The 20,202-nt window shown below is 43.5% G+C and overlaps 1 protein-coding gene across 1 annotated transcript; it reads left to right on the top strand.

Moving 5' to 3' along the window:
- Positions 1–18,244: 18,244 nt before the first annotated feature.
- On the top strand, positions 18,245–20,202 carry LOC130879897 (protein FAM24A-like). The gene is made up of 3 exons (XM_057778723.1): positions 18,245–18,777; positions 18,929–19,064; positions 20,013–20,202. The coding sequence occupies exons 1-3, from the start codon at positions 18,744–18,746 to the stop codon at positions 20,200–20,202; spliced, it is 360 nt and encodes a 119-aa protein (XP_057634706.1). The 5' UTR covers positions 18,245–18,743.

The raw sequence follows: 20,202 nt of genomic DNA on the forward strand, positions 1-20,202 counted from the left end.
AACCACAGAGAAACCTTGTCTCGAAAAAAACCAAAAAAAAAAAAAAAAAAAAAAAAAAAAAAAAAAAAAAAAAAAAAAAGAAAAGGATATTTCGTACTTATCCATTGTTTTGGCAAACTGTTCTTTTAAATGCCTTTTGGTTTCATTCATACGGCAGAGGTGACGTAGCATATGGGACACAGCACACTTTTGCTGGTCTTGGGCCATGGTTGGTGGGATAGTCATCCCATGTGTAGATGTTAAGGTGTACCTTCTGAGCTCACTTACTGCTCCAGTTAGCGCTTTTGCAGTTTTTGGCAGTCGCAGCTCCTCCTGAATTTACAGAATACCTGCATGACTTGGTAGTGCCCTCAGTGCCCTCATTAGCTGGGCTCCCCAGGTCTCTAAGACAGGACCATAGCCCTAACTGAAGGCTTTGAAACCATCTTCATCCTAGCCTGACATACCTTTCCAGCCTCATCTCCACTGCAAATCCCTGCATTCCCATCCCTGATCCACAAAGGGCCTGACCAGGGAGCAGGCAGGGGCCAGTGAGATCTTACAGGAAAGCAAGAAGGATGAAAGATGGAAACACATCTCATAAAGGATACAGTGTGTGTCATAGTGTATGAACCCTGAAGAATTACAGCCTCTCCAGGAAGTCCTGTGTTGGGGATGAGAATAGCCTGGAGCCTACTAGAACACCCCCACACCTTCCCGTCAGAAAAAATGGCTCATAGTTCTGAGAAGTTATTTCTTTCTTTTTTTTTTTTTTTTTTTTTTTGGATTTTTGAGACACGGTTTCTCTGTAGCTTTGGAACCTGTCCTGGAACTAGCTCTTGTAGACCAGGCTGGCCTTGAACTCACAGAGATCTGCCTACCTCTGCCTCCTGAGTGCTGGGACTAAAGGTGTGCACCACCACCACCCAGCCCTGATGAGTTATTTCACAGCTCAGTCTACATATGCATATATATACTTGTCTGACTCTTGTTTCTTCTTTTCTGTGGATTGTAACACTGCTCTAGGAAAAGTGGGGATAAAGGACCATCCCCCCTGACCTCCATGTTCCCCCAGTTCTGACGAAAACTGTAAGCAAAACCCATTTCCTTTTTCTGTCTCTTGATTATATATATATAGTAGAAGTAGCTGGTAACAGAACCTCCAGATTCAGGTAACAGCTTGTTATGTTTGTGGGATATGATGTTTATGGCAAATGAATATTACGCTTGATCTTGTGCTATGCACCCTGCCATGACAAAGAAATGAAATATTCCTTGTCAAGTGGCCCTTGTCAAAATAGTTTAAAATAAGACTACCAAGAAGGGCCTGTGCTTAAGGGCTGGAGGAGTCCTCACTGCCTGCTGTGTGTACTTTTGCTCTGTAATAAAACCACCCTCTTTTCTTTTCTCCTCTCTGAATTCTTTCTCTGACAGTGATTAGAATTGCCAGCACTTAGTAGAGCTAGGAGGTCTTCTCTGAGACCTTCATGGAATTGGCCACCAGCAGCTCTTAACTGCCTGTGGCCTCCCTGTCTATCTCTGATGATCTTGGGAGACATTTAAATGTCTTCACGCCAAGGATGCTTCCCTTGTCCCCAGCTGCCCTCTTCTCATAGTAAGGACCCTTCTCCATCTTTGTGTCTTGCGTGTACCTCTTTGAAGCCTGAGTCTTATTTAGCTTGGTGTTTACCATCCATGACTTTCCTTCCTGAACTGATTCTCTGGCCTATGCACCCAAATCTTCTCTTGCAGAGCCCAGTATTGTAGAACAGGAGGTGCTCAAGGAAGTCCTCTGTGAGATGAACTGGATTTTCTGCACTTCACTGTACGTGTTTGTGCTGTGTTGTGCTTCTCTGCCTGAGTTTATGGATGTTTCTCAGATCCAGTCCCTGCTAGATTAGGCCTGAGATGCAGAACTCACACCCTGGTCCTGTCATACCTGGAGCTACTTCACTGCTCTGTGTGACTGGGGACGAGATAGGATACACAGATAAGACTAAGCAGAGAAGAAGGGAGCGTTCCCTCTAAAGTGTGGTTGTAGCCTCTTACTACCTGAAAATCAAGAGTTCCAGAACGGTCACCACTGATATTTGCTCTAAAAGCTGCCAACATATAGGCAATATTTCTTTTATATAGAAACGTCCTCAAAAAAGAAAGTTAAAAAGCTGGGCATGACGGTGCACACTTTTAATTCTAGCCAAGACAAGCTGATCTATGAATTGGAGGCCAACCTGGTCTACATAACAAGTTCTAGGCTAGCCAAACCTACCTACATAGTGAGACCCTTATTGAAAAAGCCCTAAAAGAATGTTAAGGTAGCAATAAACCAGGTTTAAGGCCTGAGTGTACATGGCTTTGAGTATGCCCTTAATGTTTTCCTGGATGTTTTCTGGGAATCCCACTAACAAAACAGCTTTTGTTCACAGTGAAGATACCCCAAATTCCTGCCCCCACCCCTGTGGTCTAGTGTGTTACAGTCCCTGCCCAGCATACCTCAGGAGTCTTCCTGTGACCACATTTACATTTAACAACCCTCTCAAGATATAACTGGAAATCAACAAAATCCTATGTTTGACTGTTAGGCAGAAGTGAAGGATGCTCTCCCTTAATCCCACACTCACATATTGGGTGTGATTTGCTTTTCCCTGAGCACCTCTCTATCAACCTCTGTTCTTAAACTTTAAAAATAAACCACAGCTCTGCTTCATATCAGCTTGTCCTGAAATTCTTTTCTTCATCATGCCGACGATTTGGCTTCTCTGAGTAGAGGTCCCTAAATGGGGAGGGAGCTCCTCAAGTTGCTGCAGGTGCCAGAACCATGTCTGCAGCACTGACTCTGACAGGAAGTTGTCTTTGAGGGTTTAGATTATATACTGCTTCTGTAGCCAAGGCTGACCTTGAACTTTCTGATGATCCTCGGGATTACAGACCTGTACCACAGTGCCTGGCCAAGGCTTTATTCTTTTGTTGACTCTTGGGGACAGTAACTGTGACTTATCTCTGGAGTGAATGATAACAGAAGGGCTGGAACCTCTTAGGTATCCTGAGCAGTGATCTCTGGTTACAAAGCAAAGTCAGAGCGAATTCAATTGCAAGATGGAATCGATGTTTCTCTTAACAGTTTGTGATGAGCTGTGCAGAGGAGATGAAAGCAGAGCTTTTCATCAGAGGGCCAATAAAAGCAAAAATAAGGAGTGAAACTAGATTGGATATCTCAAAGCTAGTTCATAGGGAGCTAAAACAAAACTCACTTATTCTTGTAGCTCACATAAATGGTGACTATGTGGACTGGGTACAGTGCATGTCCTTTGTTTTGAAAAACTGGTTTTTAAGTTCAGGCTTAGTGGCAGAGAGTTTGTGATGGCTGTTCTTGGTTGTCAACTACATCTGGAATTAGGTAGAACCCAAGCAGCTGAGCACACCTGTGAGGGTCAATTCTTTGAAGAGGGAAGACCCACTTTAAGTCTGGACCTTTGGGGTGGAAAAATACACCTTTTATCTGGGTCTTTTGAGGTAGGGAGATCCACCTTTGCTTTGGGCCACACCTTCTGAAGGCAGCCTGTTACAAAGGACATTGAAAAAGGAAGCCTGCTCTCTGCCTGCTTGTTCTGGCTCTCACTGGCAAGTCCATTCCTTCACTGGCATTAGAGCCTACTTCTTTAGGATTCTGGTGTATACTGAAGACCGGCTGAGACATGTAGCCTTGTGGACTGAACAGCTGCTGGATTCTTGGGTTTTCTGTTAGTAGACAGCCATTGTTGGACTAGCTGGACCATGGCCTATAAGCTACTCTTATAATTCATTTGCACGTGTGTGTGTGTGTGTGTGTGTGTTCACTCTGTAAGTTCTGTTCCTCTAGAGAACCCTGACTAATACAGATTTGGTATCAGAGAAGGTTCTAGAACAGCAGAAGTATAAGGATGAATTGTTAAAATATCTAGAATAGGCTTTTCGGTTTGCCGTCCTACAGTTACCGAAGCTTCTTCAGTTACTGAAACCTCTCTTCGAAGCTTGGAGAGCACTGAAAGCCCATGGTGTGAACTATTTTTACAAAAGTAAAAGTAATCAAAAATTAAATTTGGTTAACATAAATCACCAATTGTGATTTGGTGATTCTGTGTATAAAACTTCTTAAAGGATGCTGCCGGTTGGTTGCTCCTAGAATCTGGGTAAGTTGATGAAGAATGAGCTCATGATAAAATTAACTAACTTCTGGCATCTCAGAATATGATGCAGGACAACAATGAACTCAGTGATAAAACTGGCCAGTGCCAGTTGTGCAAAAACAGCCTACAGGTTCTAAGTGTGCCCTGGAAGAGAATCTTCTCTCCAGAGGCCATAGAGCTCAAGTTGCAGAAAATCAAATGAAAGCCTTCATTGTAAGATTGGCTGAATTGCAGGGAAAATTCAAGTCCCGGCCTCTTTTGGCAGTTAAAGCAAGGGCATTTATTAGTAAAGAGTGGGATTCTGTAACTTGCCATGGAGATGTGGAAGGGGCTGTTGAAGCTGAGAACTTTGAGGCCTCAGATTCTTAAGGGTTTATCTCACCTGAGGTAGAAGTCTCTCCACCCTCAGCAGAAGATGTGCTCACACCCGCCCCCTGAAACGTTACCTTTTTCTGTTTGGATGAATTAGCAAAGTCATTGAGCTCTTCAGCAGTGCAGCACAGCTCCCGTGGACTACACTTTCTACCACCCCTCGAGGAGCCTGCCTTGCCTTAAGTCTGGTTAGAGGTCTAGAGGGAAGCTATTGGTGGGCCTTGAGGGACATCGGTACTGTCTTGCCTGGCATCACCTTCAGAGAAAGCCAACGAAGGATTAATTTCCTCAGTCAAAGGCAGAAAAAAAATCTATTCTGACTATGCTTCCAAACAGCTCAGCTCTTCCCAGATTCTCTCCACCTTTCCACCTCCTGAAGTCCATAGTCTTTCTTACTCTCCTTCATTAGAAAACAAACAGAAATTTCAAGAAAAAAATAAAATAAGAACAAATAAAATCACGAAGGACAAAACAAATGAATAGATTGTATTGAAAAATCTATCTTCAATTTAAAAAATAATGTTTTAAGTACAATACAGTTTAAAAAAAGAATGGAAGAAAAAAGAAAAAGGAATCCCATGTAACAAAATTCAATCAGAATTTAGCCCTGAAAAACTCATCTCAGAGGAATCGTTTTTCTCTTTGGGCTTAGGAAGTTCCAGTCTTAAACATAATTTTAAAGTACTTCTAAAAATTTAGGCATTCAACAAAATGATATCCCATCTTCAAAATTGTTTACATGCCCCCTTTTTATGTTCTACTCTAATTCTCCTGCTTATATTACAACATAGTATTATTGGCTGAAGTCTCAAAATGAGCAAAAAACATTAGACTAAAGAACATTCGTAACCATCAGCACCATCATGGGAAGGTATAAGATTATTTTTATTATTGTGCGTTTATACAAAGAACATGAAACCCATATTAAAGAGTAAATAAGAGTATAAACATAACAAATTAATTTGAAAAAATAAAATATTCTACTAAAAAAGAAATACTGATTGTGAAGATTTGGGGCTCCTTCCCAGCCATGTCAGAGTTCTTTGTTGGTGTCACAAAAACAAGTTGGCAGGGCGCCAGAATCTGTATAGACGCTATACTCATCACAGCCCTGGAGAATACAAGAAGACTCCGCAGTAATGGGTTTGACCCGGATGATCTTTTCTTGAGTGCCAGAGAGGGAAAGGGGGCTCAGCCAGGGTCCTGTTAAATACTGAAGGCACACTCCCTGGTGACAGAAAGGAATGCTGGCACACATGTGCCTGCACACACACACACACACACACACACAGTCCAGCTGAGAACAGTGGACTTGTAAGCTCTCAACTCCAAGCTTGAAGGAAAACCCTCAAGTTTCTGTCCCCATCTGTCCCCATCCTCTCAGACCTGACAGTGGTCCTTGACTTTCCCTACAAGAAGCCACTGCAGAGGCCCAGTGTCGCATTACAGAAGTGTTCTTCACTCCTACTAACATGACTTCCTTGACTTCCTTGACTGCCGTCAAGACGAAAAAATAGGCAGTGATTAACAGCATGATTGCACAGACACCATCCCGCTAAAAACGGCAATGATCATCTTCGTATTCATGGCTAACATCTTCACACCTGGAAGAGAAGATTGAGCAGCAGAGGTGGCTTCACTCCCAAATTCAGCAGCCACTTGGTCACTACTGCCCCATGTCCCATCCCCAAGTGAAGAAGAAAGAAACCAAACATGGATCCTCATGTGTGTAAGTAGAAGGAACTCTGTCCAGGGAGGTCCATGCTGACCTCAGGTGGGTAAGAGAGTTTATTTGTGGGATTTGAGCCAGGCAGTAGTGGCACATGACTTTAATCCCAGCATCCGGGAGGCAGAGGCAGGTGGATCTCTGAGATTAAGGCCAGCCTTGTCTACAGAGCAAGTTCCAGGACAGGCTCTAAGCTACACAGGGAAATCCTGTCTCAAAAAACAAAAACAAAACAAAACAACAACAATGAAAAGACTTGACTGTAAAATCCAGATATCAGGAAATAAGGATGACAGAGAAAGTAATTACTTTGCACAGGGAGTGAGGGACCCTTAGCGAATGAGAAGCCTGCACTGGAACTTCCCACACCTTCTAAACTGTGCTTACTGAATCGGAAATCACTCCACAAATACATTAGGGAGACTGGTTTTAAGGTCTGAGGGAATGACACTTCAAAGTGTTATTGCCCAAATCTGCTGAGAAAAAAAAGTATTTTGAAGGCAGTGTTTTTTTGAGGAGTAGGAGACCCCCACAAAGAAGGGTTAAAAAGATTCTGAAGGTGTAGAGCCAACCCCTTGCTGAGGCTGAAAGAGGCTTGCTCAGACCATGAGCCAGCCTTCTCAGGAGTTTCTTGTGCCTCATTCTGTCTTCCAGCAGACTATGTCTCCCTGCTAAACACTTAACCCTCCCACCAAGTCCCCTTTTCCTGGACTTAGTCTAACATCTGAAACTGGGAGCAGCAAACCCAGAGACAACAGAAAACAGTCTGACTACAAAGCATACTTACCAAATCAGGCCATCTAGCACTGAATTAACGACAATTATTTAAAGCATGTACACGCACACGCGTGCACACACGTGTGCGCACATACCTCAAAATAGAAGAAAGCAGTATCTGAAATAGGATGCTTCAGAAACCTGCAGTTTCTCAAACCCGTGATTTGAGCAAAGTATATAAAACAACTCTCTTAGAGCAGTTCAGAGACAGACCAACACACTCCACCGAGGGAGGGATAAGGTCTGCCAGTGCTGCTAGAGTTACCACCACTCCAAGCCACCCTCTGACATCAGCTTACAGCCCCCTTCATCACAATGCCAAATTCTGTCCCACCTCTAGGCATATTTTAGCTTCAAGAAATATAGACTGTTTTGTACCATTTAAAGTCTAACAGTTGAGAATCTGCCAATCAAAAACTGGTCATCTGTTTCAATTATTTAAACAGAATGATGGATTGAGGTTTTAAACACCCTTGACATTATAAGCTACAGGTGTTTGGCTGTGTTCAGTTGTACAGTGAAATGAGGTGAAGCTGTTCACTAGGATTCAAGCACACACTCAGCGACACTGGCCGTGTCTCACACCTCATGGTTAAATAACTGCAAAACAAGGAAGTTAAAGAGAATACCTATGAGTCAGGTTTCTATTTATGATTTTTTTCTTCTCAGTTTCTTTTCAGGCTCCATCTTTTTATAGTTTAAAATATAAAATAACCTAAGAGAAAGATCCATCCCTCCTACTGTGATTACTCTTGGTTGAGGCCTTGTTCAGAAGCCAGATTTCTTGCCAAGAACAGAAGTATTACCCTGATGAGCAAGTTCAGTTTTCAGCTGAATCAAGTTACCTGAGTTCCTTCCTTTTGAGCCTAACGTTACACCTGTCACCTAGGATCATAGGTATCCAAGTATGCATCTCGCTGAGGTAAAAATTATATGCAGTTTTAGGAATATATATATATATATATGTATAATTTTAAAATTATATTAAATATTCAAGACCATGTTTGAGACTCAAGGCAACCTTTTAATTTTCAACCCTGTAAAATTAAACATATATTTACACTTCCAACATTTAGAGTATACATCTTTCCCACTTTCAGAAGGGGCATCCAGGAGGTCACAACTCTGCAGCTAACCTGCCCCTAACTCCAGGACATATGGTATTGACCAGTAGAGGGTCTTGCTGCTGGTGAGCTGTGGTTCTCTATTAACCTGTCTGTGTGGGTGGGCTGGCTCTCTGTTCTGAATTCAGCTCTCTAGCTGACCTCTGTAGAGTTGTTGATTTTCAGTTTGTTCAGCTTCTTGTTGTGAGCATGGGGATGACTTACATTCTTCACACATTTGGAGGAAACACTGAAGCCCTAGATGCATTTCTACCCACCCTTCCCTTTTCGGGATGGCTTCAGTAGGCCCATCTCCCAGTCTGTGGATTCTTTCTTCTGCCTGTTCACATTCGAAATGGAGCTGGCTGGTGAAGTTTTCCATTTCTTTATTGGAGTTTTCAACTCTGTAATATATACCTACCTCTTCACAGTAGTATTCTCTTTTCTTTTTTTTTTCCTTTTTATTTATTTTTTATTCTTTTTTAATTAAAATTTCCACCTGCTCCCCGTTTCCCATCTCCCTCCCTTCCTCCCAAATATTGCCCCCTCCCCCCACTCCCCTCCCCCTATCCCCACTCCTCTTCTCCTCCCCCCACACCATTCCCCCTCCCTCTCGATACTGAAGAGCAGTCCAAATTCTCTGTCCTGCGGGAAGACGAAGGTCTTCTATCTACGTCCAGGAAGGTGAGCGTCTAAACAGGCTAAGCTCCCACAAAGCCAGTTCATGTATTAGGATCGAAGCCTAGTGCCATTGTCCTTGGCTTCTCATCTGCCTTCATTGTCCGCCATGCTCAGAGAGTCCAGAATCAACCCATGCTTATTCAGTCCCAGACCAGCTGGCCTTGGTGGGCTCCCAATAGATCAGTTCCACTGTCACAGTGGGTGGGTGCATCCCTCGTGGTCCTGATTTCCTTGCTCATCTTCTCCCTCCTTCTGCTCCTCATTTGGACCTTAAGAGCTCAGACCGTTGCTCCAAATTGAGACTCTGTCTCTACTTGATGATAACACTTTGCTTTCTCTTACTTCCTTAGACATGGCTTTCTTTGAACATATTTTAAAATGGCTGAATTAAATCATTGTTTAAATAGGGCTAAAATCTGGGCCTTTTCAATTGACATTTTGGTTGATTGTTCTGTCTTTTGTGGGTTATATTTTTTCATATTGTATTGTCATTTTGAAAACTAGATATTTTAAATGGTGTTTTTCATAGCTAATCTTCTGTCTCCCAAGTGTGATGTTGCTGCTTGTCACAGTCTTGTAGCTTCTTGAGTGACTTTTACCCAACCGATTCTCTAACATCTGTGTCCTTTGTTGTGTACAGACACTGATTTGCCCAGATGCAGTTAATAATTAGGCAAAGATTTCTTTAATTCCTGGGAACAAGAACAACAACAAAATCTTCCAGTCTTTGCTGAGGGACTCTGGGTACCCGTGGGCTCTGCCTGCAACACTGAGCCAAACAGCTGAAAACTATGTCTCAGGCCTCTCCTCCTTGGAAGAGCCTCCAATATCCTCCAGATGCAGAGCCTTAGGGCAAGTTCATACTTTTCTGAGTGTGTTTCTAGTCCTCTCAGGCAAACAACTTTAAATGGTGCACAGTCTTCTAGACTCCAGGAATACGTCAGGCTTTCCAAAACCATATAGTTTGGGAATCTAGGTGTCAGGTTCAAAGGAAACTCCATTTCCCCAAATTTCCAAAAGACAGAATGGCTACCTGTGGTGCCTAGTAGCATACTAAAACCCTTGCTGGCCTCCAGGCTCCCTCAGTATCACAAGAACCTGTTACACATTTCAAAGTCAATGCTAGCATCCTAGCCCGCCTCACCTCCTCCCCTACCCTGAACTCCCCCAGCCCACAGACTTCCCTCCCCACAGCTACTCCTGCTCCTTATGACCCTGCTGTTCTGTCTATGCTCACGCTCTTTGTCTGCCTCTCTCTACCTTCCTCCTTTCCCTCCCTCTGTCCTCCTATGTTCTCCCTCTCTCCCTGTTCCTGTTCCTCTTTCAGTTCTGCTTTCTGCTTCTCTCCTGCCCAACTCCAGTCTGTTGGACATGTTCAGTCAACTTCTTTCTTCCCCTGCTCTGGACTCTTCCAGATGCTTCTGGCTGTTGTCTCTCTTACCTACAATAAAACCTTCTTAATCATAGCACACAGTAGTCATATCATTAGTTTATACACTAGGAATAATTGTCACTCAGCTTTTCCTTTAGTTTTTGTTTTGTAAACCAGCTAGAATCATCTGAGAAGAGGGAATGTCAGTGGAGAAACTGCCTCCATCACATCGGCCTGTAGGCAAGTCTGTAGGGGCATATTCTCAGTTAATGATTGATGTGGGAGGACCCAGCCCACTGTGGACTGTAGCACCAATGGACAAGTGGTTTGGGGTTTTATAAAAGAGCAAGCTGAATGAGCCATGGGAAACAAGTCAGTAAGAAGTGTTCTTCCATGGCCTCTGCTTCAGTTTCTGTCTTGAGTTCCTTCCTTGGCTTCCCTTGATGGGTTCTAATCTATAAACTAAGGGAATGCTTTTCTCTCTCAAGTTGCCTTTAATCAATGTTTTATCACAGCAACAGAAAGCAACCAGCACAGTAGCCAGGGTTTTTGTTGTTGTCAGGTTTAGAGTACCAGGCATAAATTCCCTCTTGTGCAAGAGATCTCAGCTCCAATCAGAAAGCAGATGGTTACCTCCCTCCCTCCCCATCACAGTTGAGTCACTATTGCTGCAGCAGACACTTCTTGCCTGGCAGGTTAGTATTGTAGTATGCAGAGGTCATTCATGTCTTTCCTACCACACAGGCCTACAAATCACTTTCTGGCACTTGCAAGCTGGCCAACAGGAGAAAAAGTTCCCTGTCAGTTTTAACTTGGTTTCTCTATGTCCTACAACCAAAGCATGTGGTGTCTTTAGCTGTAGAGTTTGCCATCCAGTTATGGTGGCCAACCAAGAATGTGTCTGTTTGACTAAATGTTCCATTCATGGCATTGAGATTTTTTGTTTAGTAAGTTATGTTTTCTGGAAGCAGGATTATCTACTTATGCTGAATACTTTTAGATTCCCTTTTTCCATAAGCTTTATATATTTAATATTTTAGATTTATTTATTTATATGTTAATGTTTTGTCTGCATGTGTTTATGTGCACCATGTACCTTCTTGATTCCCACGGAGGTTAGATGAGGACTTAGGATCCCCTTGGACTGGAGTTGTAGATGCTTGTGAGCTGCCATGTAGAGTCTGGGAGTAGAACTCAGATCCTCTGCAAAAGCAAAAGCAACCAGCGATCCTAACTGCTGAACCAGTTAGACCTTTCAAAATTATATATTTAAATTAGCTAAGTAGTGGGTTTCCATAAGGCCTTTTTATGCAGCTTTAGTTTTCTTTGTTTTTCTTTTTAAATGAAATGAAAACATCATGTAGCTAATTAAAGGAAGTCATTCAAATACTTTCTTGGCCTCAGTCTCTATATAACTCTCTTCTTCTTCTTCTTCTTCTTCTTCTTCTTCTTCTTCTTCTTCTTCTTCTTCTTCTTCTTCTTCTTCTCTTGACTTTTTATTAATATTTCTTAATACAATCTTTTCTCATTTTACATAGCTATCCCAATTGCCATTCCCTCCCCTGCTCCTGTTTTCCCCCCTGCCCTGTCCACTCCTCAGAAATGGTAAGGCCACCCCCACGGGGAATCAACAAAGTCAGACACTTCATTGGAGGCAAGACCAAGGCCCTCCCCCCTATATCTAGACTGAGCAAGGTATCCCTTCAAATAGAATGTACTCCAAGATGTCAGTTCAAGCACTAGGGATAAATCTTGGTCCCACTGCCAGTGGCCCCACAGACTACCCAAGCTTCACAAGTGTTCCCGACACTCACTGGGCCCAGTTTGTTCCTATACTGTTTCCCTCGCTACCAGTCTAGAGTCAGTGAGCTCTCACCAGCTCCTGTCAGCTGTTTTTATGGGTATCACCATCATGGTCTTGACCCCTTTGCTCATATTATTCTATCGCTCCTCCCTCTCTGGAACTGGTCTCTTCTTCCTCGGGACAGTGATTTGCTGTAGATATCTGTACCTGCTTCAATCAGTTACTGTATGATGGTTTTATGATTAATTAAGGTAGTTATCAATCTGATTTCAGGGGTAGGTCAGTTTAGGCATCCTCTCCACTATTTGTTAGAGTCTTAGGTGGATTCATTGGAATTTCCCTAGTGGCATGCCTCTCACTAGCCCTTTAATGACTCCCTCAATCAAGATATCTATACTCTTTCTCTCCCTCTCTGTCTTCTTAAGCATCCCCTTCCCTCATGTTCTCCTCCTCCTTCCTCTTCTCCCCACAGAGAAACATCCATTTACAGCAGCCACAAATAACATAAAATATCTTGGGGAAAACACTAAGCAAAGAAGTAAAAGACCTGTATGAGAAGAACTTAAAGTCTTTGAAGAAAGAAATTGCAGAAGATATCAGAAAATGAAAATATGTCCTATGTTCTTGGATAGGTAGGATCGACATAGTAAAAAAAAATGCAGTATTACCAAAAGCAATCTACAGATTTGATGTAATCCCCAGCAAAATCCCAACACAAATCCCTTCACAGACTTCAAAAGAATATACTCAATTTTATATGGAAAAACAAAAAAATCTGGAAAGGGAAAGCAATCTTCTACACTAAAGGAACTTCTGGAGGCATCACCATCCCTGACATCAAGCTCTATTATAAATCCATATCTATTCCCATGCACAAAACTTAAGTCCAAATGAGTTGGCAGAGGCCACTCAGACTATTATTTAAATCACTGCATGGCCAATCACTTAAGTGTATTTCTAGCTAGCTCTTATATCCTAAAATAACCCATTTCTATTAATATGTGTATCACCACATGGCTGTGGCTTACCAGGTAAAGTTCTGGAACTGGTTGAGCTACATAACTTCTCTCTAACTCTGTTTACTCTCTCTATATATATCTTCCAGCCTGGCTATATTTTGTTAAGCCATTACCCAAAAATACCTTCTATATTAATCAATAAAAGAAACACACATACAAAAAACTTTGCCACACCACAAATGGATTAAAAACCCCAACATAAATCTAGCCACATTGAACCTCATTGAATAGAAAGTGGAAAGTATTCTTGAACGCATTGGCACAGGAGACCAGTTACTAAATATAACCCCAGAGCACAGACACTGAGAGAACAATAATGGGACCCCCTGAAACTGAGAAGTTTTTGTAAGGCAAAGGATATAGTCACTAAGACAAAATGGCAACCTACAGTATGGGAAAAGATCTTCACTAACCCCACATCAGACAGAGGACTGATCTCCAAAATATATAACATCAAATTACCAAATAATTCAATTAAAAAATGGGTTACAGATCTAAACAGAGAATTAACAACAGAAGAATTGCAAATGGCTGAAAGACAATTAAGGAATTGCTCATCATCCTTAGTTGTCAGGGAAATGCAAATCAAAATGATTCTGAGATACCATCTTACACCAGTCAGAAAGGCTAAGATCAAAAACACCAATGATAGCTTATGCTGGAACAGATGGGGAGTAAGGGGAACACTCCTCCATTGCTGGTGGGAGTGAAAACTTGTGCATCCACTTTGGAAGTCAATGTGGTGGTTTCTCAGAACATTGGGAATCAATGTATCTCAAGACCCAGCAATACCACTTTGGGGTATATACCCAAAGGATGTACACTCATACCACAAAGAAATTTGCTGAACTGTGTTCATAGCAGTGCTAATCATAATAGCCATAACTTGGAAACAACCTAGGTGCCCCTCAACCAAAGAATGGATAAAGAAAATGTGTAACATTTGAACAATGGAGTACTACTCAGCGGTAAAAATCAATGACATCTTGAAAGTTGCATGAAAATGGATGGAATTAGAAAAAAACAATCCTGAGTGTGTTAACCGAGACCCAGAAAAACAAACACAGCATGTACTTACTCATAAGTGGATATTAGACATAAAGCCAAGGATAATCAGTCTCTAGTCCATGATTCCAGAGAAGCTAGGTAACAAGTAGAACCCTAAGAGAGACACACATGGATGCCCCTGGGAAGGGGAAATAGACATGATCTCCTGAAAAATTGGGAGTATGGGGGAGGAGAAGGGAACTTTAATTTTTATTAACCTAGCTTTCATCCCTACTTTCCCTTATACACCTGCCCCATCCCTGCCTTCAATTCCCCAACCCTCCCCCCACTTTAATATCTATCATGTGTTCTACTGTTGCCTGCCTCCGTTGGGCTGCTTCCCTATCCTTTTTCATGGGTCCTTTCTGACTGTGTGACTCAATGTATACTTGCAATTTAACACACAAATCTAAATATTCAAAGCTAGGATCCAGATATGAGAAAGAACATGCAGGGTTTATCTTTCTGGGCCTAGGTGTCATCTCCCAGGATAATATTTTTTAGTTCCATCTATTTTCCTGCACATTTTATTACTTTATTTTTCTTTACAGCTGAATCAAATTCCACTGTATATGTACTGCATTTTCATTGTTCATTCAGCATTTGGCGAACATCTAAGCTCATTCCATTTGGAGCTCCTATGAATTTCGAGTTTCTTATAACTGAAAATGTTAACAAGGTCGCTCCTGTTCTTGACTGTCGCGGCCCCCCTCGTCCAGCAAGGATGACGCGACCACCGGAGCTCTTCTCACTGCAGTTTTATTTCAGGACCTTTTGACAATTGTAAAATTTCTCTCTCTCTCTCTCTCTCTCTCTCTCTCTCTCTCTCTCTCTCTCTCTCTCTCTCTCTCTCTCCCCGGGCAAACATCTCAGCCCTTAAGTAGGCCTGGGCCGCCAACCTCAGATTGCCAGGTGGGCACTGCCCATAGGTCCACGCATATGCAAGCAGCTGACAGTCATTGTGTGATAATAGCATAAGTCAGGCTTTAGCCATAGGAGTTGATTATCACAGAGAGCACTCACTTTCGGGATCGCGGAGGGCGGGAGCCAGCACCATCATGTGCGACTCCACGCAGCTCTCTACATTGCCATCAGGTGTGGCTTCACGCAGCTCGCTACACTTGACCTCACTTAGGTGGTTCCCAGAGCAGCAAGATGTACCCTTTGCTTTGGCCTTTCTGGCTTGAAAGACCTTGAAGACAGAGAAATAGGATTAAAACAGGTATCTTATATGAGTCAAGGTTTTTTAGATCTTTTCATCGTAACCAGAAAGAATGGTATGACGCCAATGGGTCTATGGTTGAATTCTCTTACATGGCTACATATTTCTGAAGCTAAAATACAAAATCTAGCCACTATTTTATAATTGGATTTTTAGATAAATGAGCATTTTAAGACATTGACTTCCTCACTTTTTGTTATTTGTTTTTTTTGGGTTGTTTTGTTTCTGTTTTAAAACCCAAATTTATGGCGATATGCAAGATATTCATCAGTATGATTATAGGATAGGTTCATTTCAGGTTCCCTATCCTCAGGTGCCCCAATGAACTAACTGGGGACATTGCCCTGGGCATCTGGTAGCCATTCCAGGTTCAAGTCTCTTGCCAACCCTTAGGTGGCTCCCTTAACTAAGGTATGAGTTTCCCTGCTCCCCAATCCAACCTTCCTTTGACCCCCAATCACCCCGATTCCCCCAGTTCCCCTCATCCTCTCCTTCACACTTTTCTCTCCCCATCACCCCTCATCCCCATCCCACCCCACCCCCCAAGATTCTTGCATATCGCCATAGAACCTTCATCTAGCGATGGATGGAGATAGAGACAGAGACCCACACTGGAGCACCGGACTGAGCTCCCAAGGTTATAATGAGGAGCAAAAGGAGAGAGAACATGAACAAGGAAGTCAGGACCATGAGGGGTGCACCCAACCACTGAGACAGGGGGGCCGATCTATTGGGAGCTCACCAAGGCCAGCTGGACTGCTACTGGAAAAAACATGGGATAAAACCGGACTCTCTGAATGTGGCGGACAATGAGAGCTGACGAGAGGCCAAGGAGAATGGCACAGGAACTTTCATCTGGCGATGGATCGAGAGAGAGACAGAGACCCAATTTGGAGCAACCGTCTGAGCTCTTAAGGTCCAAATGAGGAGCAGAAGGAGGGAGAACATGAGCAAGGAAATCAGGACCACGAGGCGTGCACCCACCCACTGTGACAGTGGAACTGATCTATTGGGAGCTCTCCAAGGCCAGCTGGACTGGGACTGAATAAGCATGGGTTGAAACTGGACTCTCTGAACAAGGCGGACAATGAAGGCTGATGAGAAGCCAAGGACAATGGCACTAGGTTTCGATCCTAATACATGAACTGGCTTTGTGGGAGCGTAGCCTGTTTGGATGCTCACCTTCCTGGACCTAGATAGAAGTGGGAGGACCTTGGTCTTCCTGTAGAGCAGGGAATTTGGACTGCTCTTCAGTATCGAGAGGGAGGGGGAGTGGACTGGGGGGAGGAGAAGTGGAGTGGGGATAGGGGGAGGGGAGCGGGGGAGGGGGCAAAATGTGGGAGGAGGGGGAGGGAAATGGGAAACGGGGAGCAGTTGGAAATTTTAATTAAAAAAGAATAAAAAAAATGAGAAAAGAAGGAAAAAAAAAACCAAATTTACTTTTGAATAGTAGTCAAATTCTAAGGTTCTCTGGGGAAATCAAACCTGAAAAGGAAAATTAAGAGTTACAAATGCTCAGATGTATTTGGGAAATTGGTGCTGAGGTTTATTTGAGCATGGAATGGAATTCAGAACTCTGTGAAAGAAAGCTGTATCTAGAGAGCTGATGTCACACAGATGTCCCAGACTGGAGAGATGTAAGAGCTAACAGTGGCAGTCCATTCAAGCAGGCCACACTTCTGAAAGTAAGTTCTTCAAACTTAGAACTCAGTTATTACAGTTTTCTGTTTTAAGTAAGTTTTATTCTTTTGAAAAGTTCATATGTCACATCTGAATATAGCATATCTTGATCCTATACACCTCCCTCTAACTGTTCAGAAAGCTTCCTGACATCTCTTTCCTACTCTTCTATAATTTTTAAAACTTTTTTAATTTCTATAACCTACAAAGTCCAACAAGTGCTGCCAATGTGCACGTGAGTGAGGTGCTGTCCACCATGGATGAACAAGTTCTTAGTGGCCATATCCCAAAACAAGTGGTGTCTACCTCTCCCAACAGCCCCCACTAGGCTGCCTAACACTGGGGCCTCAGGAGGCCATTTCTTTAATATGCTGACATTTTAATTGACTTGACTTTTTGTAGGCAATCACAGTTGCTATAACGCTATGGCCACAACACAGGAGGACATAGCACTCCTCACCACACACTCTTTGGCTCCCCCTCTTCTGCAATGTTTCCTGGGCCCTAGTGTTAGAGGTTGATTGATAACACATGCGTCCTCTATGCCTCAGTACACACAGTCATATATTCTTAGCGCTTTGACCAGTTATGGTGTGAGCATTAACTATTGCCCACTCCAAAAATGGAGCTTCTCTGACCAAAGCTGAGACCAGCATTGACCTATGGGTTTAAACATAGATATTAAAAGGCAGTTTGACGACATGACCATGTAGTAAAATATGAGTAGTGGGTTCCCTTCTAAATCCCATGACCTCCCCAGTCAAGGTTTTTGACTAGGATTACATTACTAGACATGAATTTTCTCCTGTGGAGCAGGCCTCAAATCAATCAGAAAGTAATTTGTTACTCACCCCCCCATCCCATGGACCACACAGCCATGCCATGTTGCCTCTTAAATATATACCAGAGTACGCACTGCCTGGCAGGTTAGTGTTGTAGGCACAGGGTCCAGTATTGAATAAGACCTCCGGTCATTTTTCCCCTAGCAGGCTGCACAACACCTTGTGGCTCTAAGAAAACAAGTGACTAGGAGAGTTTCCTGGTCAGTTTGAGATTGATTTCTCTGTCCTGGCACCAAAGTGTGTGGAGTCTTCATCAGTAAGTTCTAACCATCTAGTTATGGGGGGCAACAAAGAACATTGACAATACCTTGTGTTTTCTTGGGTGTTTCTGGATCCTTCCTAACCAGTAACTCTTAGGAAGTTAACCTATGGTTAGCATTGTTTCCAAAGGTTTATTTTGGTTGTCTAATGGTATTTTTACAAATGTCGGCTTTGAGCAATGAGAAGAATCAGAAAGCAGCAGGTAGGCTCGGGGTAGCTGGAAAGTCTCTTTCCCTGGCTCACTTTTCACCTCAGAGTGCCAGAGTTAAGTGTAAAGAACTTGATTATTCCAAATGAGAAATGTTGAAGGCTCAGGTCTTAGAAGGACAGCGGCAACATTCGATACTTGACTCATCCACCCCACCCCATCCCTGCCTCCCATAATTCCCAATATTTACAAAATGGATTTTCAGGCTCTCTGAGTGTTGGAGTTCTGGCTTAGAAGTTGTCTTTCATGTATAACAGCTCCAAAGCTCACATTCAGGCTAGGGTTGACTGTGACTCTTATACAAGCTAAATTCAGCAGGCCCGGGCACGTGAGAAGGAGGCAACTGCCTGCTCCAGGGTGGGCCCTTCGATTTATTGAGAGTCTATTTATTTCTGCTTGTGTGCCTTTCCTCTTCCTGTCTTTCTATGCTTGGTCTGTTCTTTTCCTTTCTTGCTCCAGAGTTCTACATTTGAATCCTCTTTCCATGGACAATTACCCTCCTATCAACCCTGGACCAGGTAAGGTCTCTCTGGAAAGAGTCCCTCTGGATTCCATGTAATCTGTGTTTGAGGCCCATTTCCCCTTCACTGAAGGAAGTGTGTGGGGCCTGCTAATGGCTGTGTGGGAGGGAGGCCACACTCACTGCTGTCTGCTCTTTTCTCTGCCCAGGTATGCGGAAACGTTTTGACTACCAAACAATAATCCTGATCGTCATTTGTGCTGTGATCCTGGCAGCCTTGGTTGTATTGATAGGAGTTGTCCTCTGTCTTTACTCCAAAGTAGTCAAGGCACTGGATGCAGCTAAGTAAGAATGTGCAATACCCCATCTAATGGGACACTGGGCCCTCAGCTGGAGCAGGGTCATTTCTTACTACAGTGGCCACTAGTAGGGGAAAGTCAAGGGCCATTGTCAGATTTGAGAGGATGGTGGCAGATGGGTACTAAAGCTTGGATGTTTCCCTTCTAGCTTAGAGCTGAGAGCTTACAAATCCACTGCTCTCGGCCTGGACTCTCTCTGTCTCTCTCTCTGTCTCTCTGTCTCTCTGTCTGTGTGTGTGTGTGTGTGTGTAGGTGTGTTTGTGTGCGTGCGTGCGTGTACCAGCATTACTTTTTGTCACTTGGCCTCAACGGGTGTGCCTACAATATTTAACAGGACCCTGGCTGAGCACCCTTTCACTCTCTGGAGCTGTAGGCTGGGGAATCCACAGAGGATGCCTTGGGTCGTACCTGTGTGGCCATAACGACCTCTTCCCACTCACCGGGGAGGTCACATGTCCCCTCATTCATTGTCAGTGGCTGTGGGAAAGTGAAGTGGGTCAAGAGCATAGAGACTCCGTGGAGGACAGCTGACAGGGATGGAAGTCAGACGAGAGATGTTTGAAGATTGGGAGAGAAGCCTTAAGTATGAGAGGCAGGCTGTCAGCAGTAATGGTGTTCCTTTCTCGGGACTTAGATGGTGGAGTCAGAGCTGAGCCCAGCCAACTCTAGCACCTCCTTCACCATTCCCACATATCAGGGGCCTGTAGCAGACACTGGGGTGCAAGTCCCTCTCGCTTGCTTGAACTGGCAACCTGGGTTCACATGCATAGCAACTGTAGGAGAGGAAAAGATAGGGAAGGAGCAGAGAGCTTCACCCCAAGGCTGGTGTCACATGTGTGATGGGCTTCAGGCCTGGACTTCCCATACAGCCCTCATGATTGTAGAAGCCACTGAAAAGGAAAATTCTAACCTTATTTTGTCCGTTTCTTTTAAGAATTGTAAAAGAAACAGATGGTGCTATGAGCTGTATTTATCCGTGCAAGGTCAGCCATGAGAACATCATCCGGGCCAAACCCATCCCTATGGAGTCTTGTCGTACCCTCCAGTGCTGTGATGCCTGTAGTGTCTATACAGATGTTGGTGCCCTCCCACCTTGCATTTGTAGCGTAAGTGAAGGACTCTGA

This window comes from Chionomys nivalis, chromosome 8, assembly GCF_950005125.1.
Source record: "Chionomys nivalis chromosome 8, mChiNiv1.1, whole genome shotgun sequence".
Classification (NCBI taxonomy): domain Eukaryota; kingdom Metazoa; phylum Chordata; class Mammalia; order Rodentia; family Cricetidae; genus Chionomys; species Chionomys nivalis.

Excerpts from the sequence above, each read along its gene's own strand:
- LOC130879897 (XM_057778723.1), top strand. The coding sequence starts at position 18,744 with ATGGACAATTACCCTCCTATCAACCCTGGACCAG. Across the intron at positions 18,778-18,928 it reads TCCTATCAACCCTGGACCAG|GTATGCGGAAACGTTTTGAC; the intron begins GTAAGGTCTCTC and ends TTCTCTGCCCAG. Across the intron at positions 19,065-20,012 it reads AAGGCACTGGATGCAGCTAA|AATTGTAAAAGAAACAGATG; the intron begins GTAAGAATGTGC and ends GTTTCTTTTAAG.